The sequence below is a fragment of the Sus scrofa genome, chromosome 18, assembly GCF_054392235.1.
Source record: "Sus scrofa isolate SSC_HxYL_T2T_F1_AM1 chromosome 18, Sscrofa_HxYL_maternal_Yorkshire_Landrace_v2.0, whole genome shotgun sequence".
NCBI lineage: Eukaryota > Metazoa > Chordata > Mammalia > Artiodactyla > Suidae > Sus > Sus scrofa.
This window is the reverse complement of record NC_139400.1, coordinates 22,931,667-22,938,879: the sequence shown is the minus strand read 5'-3', so window position 1 is coordinate 22,938,879 and position 7,213 is coordinate 22,931,667. Positions and strand designations below refer to the sequence as shown.

Sequence of the window (7,213 nt, the reverse complement as noted above, 5' to 3'; positions counted from 1 at the left end):
ATCCTGGGTACAGAGCCCCTGGAACCCAGCACACTCGCTATGGTTTTTATTGCACCATGAATGAAAGAATGCCGTGTTCTCTCCCCCACCAACTAGAATGCAGGCTCAGCGAGAGCTATGGATGTGTCTTCTGCTTTTTTCTTTCTGGTGTATTCCTCACCTTAGGGTCTTTTTAGGGGCTGAACTGTGTCCTCCCACAAAAATCTTAGGTTGAACGCATAACCCCCTAGACCTCAGAATGTGACTGTATCTGGAGACAGTCTTTCAAGAGGCAATTAAAGATGAGGCCTTTAGGATGGGCTCGAACTTAATACGACTGGTGTCATTATTAGAGGAGGAGATTAGGACACGCAGAGAGACACCAGAGATGCACACACAGGAAGGAAAGGCCACCTGTCTTCAAGCCAAGGAAAGAGACCCCAGGAGAAGCTACCCTGCCAATACCTTGATCTTGGCCTTCCAGCCTCCAGAACTGTGAGAAAATACATTTCAGTTGTTTAAGCTCCCCAGTCTGCGGTATTTTGTGATGGTGGCCCTAGAAAGCTAGTACACACCTGTACATCCCACCCAGACCCAGGGTCTGCTCAGATTTTTAAACTCCACGAGCCCAGATTTTTACATGGAAATCTGGGCCAGAGAAACAACGCATGTGGCCCAAATCCTGACCATCTACCCAAACTCCTAGCTTTCAGAGCAAAAGTGAGCCCTACCAGGGATGGTGTTGTCCAGTAGAAAACCCAGAAATCCACCAACAAACATGCCTGTGGTCAGCAGCACCTGGATGACCTGGTCCAGTTGGAGAATCCCTGGAGTGGAGACAAAGTGACAGGGAGTAAAAATGGGCAGGAGGGACTTCCCATTGTGACTCAGGGGTAATGAACCCAACTGGTATCCATGAGGACACGGGTTTGATCCCTGGCCTCGCTCAGTGGGATAGGGATCCGGCGTTGCCGTGAGCTGTGGTGTAGGTCGCAGACATGGCTCAGATTCCACGTTGCTGTGGCTGCGGCATAGGCTGGCAGCTATAGCTCCAATTGGACCCCTAGCCTGGGAATTTCCACTTGCTGCAGGTGCAGTCCTAAAAAGACACAAATAAAAAAATAAAATAAAAAATAAAAAGAGGCAGAGGATCAGAATAGAGGTTTTTCCAAAGAAGACATCCAGATGGCCAACAGGTACATGAAAAGTGTTCAACATCACTAATCGTCAGTGAAATGCAAATCAAAACCACAATGAGATAGCATCTCACGCCTGTTGGAATGGCTTTTACCAAAGACAAGAACTAAGAAGAGTCGGCGAGGCTGTGGAGAAAAGGGAACCCTTATGCACTGTTACTGGGAATGTAAATTAGTGCAGCTCGTATGGAAAACAGCATGGAAATTCCTCAAAAAATTAAAAACAGAATTTCCATATGACTGAATAATTCCACTTTTAGGTACTATTCAAAGAAAATGAAAACGCAAAAAATATATGCATCCCCCAAGTTCAGCATTATTTACAAGAGCCAAGATATGGAAACAACCTCAGTGTCCCTCAGTGGCTGAATGACTAAAGAAAATGTGGTATAGATTCCCAGTGGATATTATTAAGCCATTAAAAAAAAGAATGAGGGGCTCCTGCTGTGGCACAACAGAATCAGCAGCATCTTAGGAGCACTGGGATGCAGGTTCGATCCCCTGCCTGGCACAGTGGGTTAAGGATCTGGCGTTGCCACAGCTGTGGCTTAGTTCAAGGCTGCTGGATGGGATCTGATCCCCGGCCCAGGAGCTCTGCCTCGGGGCAGCCAAAAACAAACAAACAAAAGAATGAAATTTGCCTACGTATGACAACATGGATAGACCTTGAGGGCGTTATGCTAAATGACAAAAGTCAGATAAAGACAAATAGTGTATGATCTCATTTATATGTGCAATCATAAAAAAAAAACCTCATGGAAAAAGAGATCAGATTAGTGGTTACCAGAGGCAGGGCGTGAGGGCAGGAGGAATTGGAGTAGCTGGTCAAAGGGTAACCACTTCCAGTTATAAGATGAACAAGTATGAGGGCTGTAATGTACAAGACGACTAGAGCTGACATTGCTTTACAGAAAAGTTGTAAATCCTAAGAGTTCTCATCGTAAGGAGAAAAATTTTCTCTTTTTTTGCATTTTTCTTCATTGTATCTATACGAGATGACGGGTATAGACTAGAATTATTATGGTAATAGTTTCACAATATATGTACATCAAACTTTTATGCTGTATACCTGGAACTCACACAGTGATGTATGTCAACTATATCGTAATAAAACTGGAAATAAGTCATGACGATGTAATATAGAGCATGGTGACGCTAATGAATTTTTTTTCGAGTGACAGGAATTTCCAGGGACCAAAGGCCTCACCAGCTCTGCCCCTGGAGTGGTCAAAGCCTAGAGGATGGGGAATCACCTGTGTGGAGCCTCTCGGGGTTCTTGTTCACCCAGTTGGGAACAGCAAGCCCACAGTAGATGGAGAAGCCAAAGACAAAGAGGTTTCTGGATGAGTTCATGTCCACGTACTGCAGGAGAGAGGCCCCCAGGGCAGCCCGGACCCATCAGCGCCTGTAGTGCAATCAATCAAACAGACCCCTCCAAAGCCCCCTCCCCTCCCTCCACCACCGGAAGTTGGAGCAGGAAGCTGGACTCAGAGGGCACAAGCTCTCAGCCAAGTCCTGACTCCCACCTAATCCTGGGAGCTGAGTGCTTTGGATTTTTTTTTTTTCCTTTTTTTCTTTTTTAGGGCCGCTCCTGTGGCATATGGAAGTTCCCAGGCTAGGGTGGATTCTGAGCTGTAGCTGCTGGCCTACACCACAGCCACAGCAACTTGGGATATCAGCTGCTATCTGCAACCTACACCACAGCTCATGGTAACTTGGAATCCTTCACCCACTGAGCAAGGCCAGGGATTGAACCCACGTCCTCATGGATACCAGTCCAGTCGGGTTCATTGACCACTGAGCCACAGTGTGAACGCTAAGGTTTGGATGATCTAATTCGAATTGATACAACTTTGTTTTCCAGAAGTCTGGGTGCTTCTGGCTACTTCTTTCTTCCATTTGGGGCCAGAGCGCTTTCTGGGACAGAGGAGTCCCTTCCCCTGCTCCCTTGCCCCACCCCGTTCCACTGTCTCCATCCCTCCGGGCTCCTGGCAGGAGATGCAGTGCTGCTGCTTTTCTAAGGATGCCCGGCCTCACCTGCAGGTTGGAAATCCCCACGGCCGTGATGACCCCGAACATCACCAGGAACATGCCTCCGATCACAGGGGTCGGGATGGTGGCAAAGGCAGCCCCGATCTTCCCGAATACGCCCATCAGGAGCAGCACACAGCCCGCGGCGACAATCACCATCCTGCTCCCCACCTGCAGCGCTCAGGGAGACGGGGGCTGGAGGAGGAGCTCAGCACTGGCCAGGCTGCGCGCCCCAGAGGCCTCTGCCCTGCTCCTAGGGCACCACGAATCACGCACCAGGGGACCCACAGGAACAGCCCCCCCCACCCAGAAATGCCCCCCATCTGCTCCCATACGGGGTTGGAGAAAGGATGAGGATGCGACTTTGCGTCTCCACTTCTGCCCTCACCTCTTCTCTCTGCTGCTCTCACACTTATCATCAAGTCCTGGTTCAAATGCCCCTTCTCTAAGGAGCCTTTACAGTGAGGCAGGAGGCCTCTCTTGGGAGGGAGCAGCCCAATGGTGGTCTGAGAGCCAATCCCAGCTCTGCCTCTAACTAGCTCCGTGGCTGGGGTATGTTACCTAACCTTACCAAATGTCAGCCTCCAAATTTACCAAGTGAGATTAATAATGCTGACTTCACGAGCTCATTTTATGAGGGTAGCATTAACCTGACACTACAGGAAAAGGAAGTCCAGTTGACCCTTGAACAAGGAGTTTGAACTGTGTGGGTTCACTTACACACTGATTTTTTTCAATAGTAAACACTACAGAACTAAACAAGCCATGACGAGTTGAGTACATGGATGTAGAACCGCAGATATGAAGGAAACATGGATATGGAGGGACCACGTATACAGAGGGCCAACGATAAGTTATAAATGAGAGCTCCCACTGTGGCTTGGTGGGTTAAGTACCCAATTTAGTGTCTGCGAGGATGCGGGTTCAATCCCTGGCTTCAGTCAGTGGATTAAGGATCCAGCATTGCTGAAAGTTGTGGCATAGGTGGAAGAAGCAGCTTGAATCTGGCATTGCTGTGGCTGTGGTGGAGGCCAACAGCTGCAGCTCCAATTCAACCCTGAGCCTGGGAACTTCCATATGCCTCAGGCGCGGCCATAAAAAGGGGAAAGAGTTACATATGGATTTTTGACTGCGTGGAGGATTAGTGCCCCTAACCCCACCTCATACACCATACTGTTCAAGGGTCAAATGTACAGATCAATATTCCTGATGAATACAGATGCAAAAATTATCAAGAAAATATTAGCAAACCAATTTAATAGCACATTAAAAGGATCATACACTATGATCAAGTGGGACTTATCCCTGGGATGCAGTCTTAACATATGCCAATCAACAAATGTGATACACCACATTAATAGAATGAAAAGAAAAAACATTACCATCTCAATAGATGCAGAAAATCATTGGAAAAAAAAAAAAACAACACTCTTTCATGATAAAAAAAAAAAAAAAAAAAACTTTCATGAGTTCCCTTCATGGCTCAGCAGTTAATGAACCCGACTAAGATCCATGAGGATGCAGGTTCAATCCCTGGCCTTGTTCAGTGGGTTAAGGACCCAGCATTGCTGTGAGTTGTGGTGTAGGCCAGCAGCTGTAGCTCCAATTTGACCTCTAGCCTGGGAACTTCCATATGTCACAGGTGTGCCCCTAAAAAGAAAAAAAAAATTTTTTTTCAACAAATTGAATATAGAAAGAATGTACCTCAACACAATAAAGCCCATATACAAAATACTTGCAGCTAACATCACACTCAATAGTCAAACGTTTGAAGCTTTTCTTCTAAGGTCAGAAACAAGACAAGGATGCCAAGTCTCATTACTCCTACTCAACATATTACTGGAAGTCATAGCCATAGCAATCAGATAAGATAAAGAAATAAAAAGCATCCAAATCAGAAAGGGGGAAGTAAAACTATCTTTATTTGCCGATATTATGCTCTTATATGTAGAAAACCCTAAAGACTCCACCAAGAAATTGTCATAGTTAATCAATGAATTCAGCAAAGTCAAAGGATATAAAATACAGAAATCAGTTGTACTTCTTTATACTAACAATAATTAAACATCTGGGGGAAAAATCCCATGCACGACAGCATCAAAAACAATAAAATACTTAAGAATGAATTTAACTAAGGAGATGAAAGCTTTAAGACTTTGATGAAAGAAATTGAAGACACATAAATGGAAAGATATCCAATGTTTCTGATTGGAAGAAATGATATTATTAAAATGTCCATAATGTTCAAAGCCATCTATAGATTCAATGAAATTTCAAATTTCTTTCTTTCTTTCTTTTTTTTTTTTTTTTTTTTTTTTTGTCTTTTTAGGGCTACACCCGCAGCATATGAAGGCTCCCAGGCTAGGGGTCTAATTGGAGCTGTAGCCACCGGCCTACACCACAGCCACAGCAATGCCAGATCCGAGCCACTTCTGCAGTCTACACCACAGCCCACGGCAATGCCGAATCCTTGACCCACTGAGTGAGGCCAGGGTTCCAACTGCAACCTCATGGTTCCTAGTCAGATTCATTTCCTCTGTGCCACAATGGGAACTCTGATTTCTATCAAACTTCCAAAGGCATTTTCACAGAAACAGAAAAAACAATCCTAAAATTAATATGTAACCACTAAAAACCCTGAATAGCCAAAGCAATCCTGAAAAAGAAAAATAAAACTAGAGGCATCATACTCCTGATTTCAAACTATACTACAAAGCCGTAGTAATCAAACCCATAGACCAATAGACCAGAAATAAGAGCCCAAAAATAAAACCATGCATATATGACCAACTAATATGTGGCAAGGGAGCCACAAAACTTGGAAAGGATAGTCTCCTCAATAAATAGCATTGGGAAAACTGGATAACTACATGCAGAAAAATGAAACTGAACCACTATCTTCATACCACTCACACGGTTTAACTCAAAATGGATTCGATACTTAAATGTAAGACCTGAAACTGTAAAACTCCTAGAAGAAAACACAGGGTAGCTTCTTGACATTAGTCTTGGCAATGATTTTTTTTTTTTGGATATGACACCAAAAGTACAAGCAACAAAACTGAACATCCACAAGTGGGACTACACAAAAATAAAAGGCTTCTGCACAGCAAATCAATCAACAAAATGAAAAATCACCCTATGATGTGGGAGAAAATATTTGCAAACCATCAGATGAGGGTTTAATATCCAAAATATATAAAGAACTCATACAATCCAATAACAACAACAATTTTTGAATGGGCAGGAAGCTGAATAGATATTTTGTTCTAAAGAAGACATATACATGGCCAACAGGTACATGAAAAGATGCTCAACATCACTAATCATCAGGAAACTGCAAATCAAAACCACCATGAGATATAACCTCACATCTGTTAGAATGGTCATCATCACAAAGACAAAAGGTAAGAAGTGCTGGTGACCATGGGGAGCAAAAGGAATTCTGTGCACTGGTGGCGGGAACGTAAATTGGTGCAGTCATTATGGAAAGCAGCATGGAGGTTCCTCATGAAGTTAAAAATAGAACTGCCATGTGATCCAGCAATTCCACTTCTGGATATTATGCAAAGAAAATAAAAACGCGAACTCAAAAAACCATTCATCCTCTGTGCTCACTGCACCATTATTTACAAGAGCTAAGATATGGAAACAATCTAAGTGTCAGTCAATGGATGAATGGATAGAGAAGCTAGGGCATATAGAGGGAAATATTATTAACCCATAAGAAAGAATGAAATCTTGCCATTTGTGACAACATAAATGGAACTTGAAGGCATTGCATTAAGTGAAAGAAGTCAGACAGAGAAAAATAAATACTGAACGATTACGTTTACATGTGGAATCTAAAAAAGCTAAACTTGTAGAAGCTGCAGGTAGAACTGGTTACTAGGGGCTGCTGCTGGCGGAAATGGGGAGAAGTTCATCAAGGAACACAGCCTTCCTGTTAGAAGATGACTCAGTTCTGGGGGGCTAATGCATGGCATGGTGATTAGACTTAACAAAAA

General features: G+C 43.9%; 1 protein-coding gene across 5 annotated transcripts in view; it reads right to left on the bottom strand.

Moving 5' to 3' along the window:
* Positions 1-7,213, bottom strand: part of LOC100525318 (solute carrier family 23 member 1) — a 50,472-nt gene that overhangs the window by 4,519 nt on the left and 38,740 nt on the right. For 3 of the 5 annotated variants that reach the window (XM_021078775.2, XM_013985609.3, XM_085005396.1), the window contains 3 exons: positions 3,213-3,377; positions 2,429-2,537; positions 711-806 (listed from right to left, as the gene is read on the bottom strand). In XM_021078775.2, the coding sequence (XP_020934434.2) occupies positions 711-806; positions 2,429-2,537; positions 3,213-3,377 (370 nt within the window). The remainder of the gene's footprint in view (positions 1-710; positions 807-2,428; positions 2,538-3,212; positions 3,378-7,213) is intronic. The other 2 variants (XR_014833740.1, XR_014833742.1) reach the window with 1 other exon arrangement.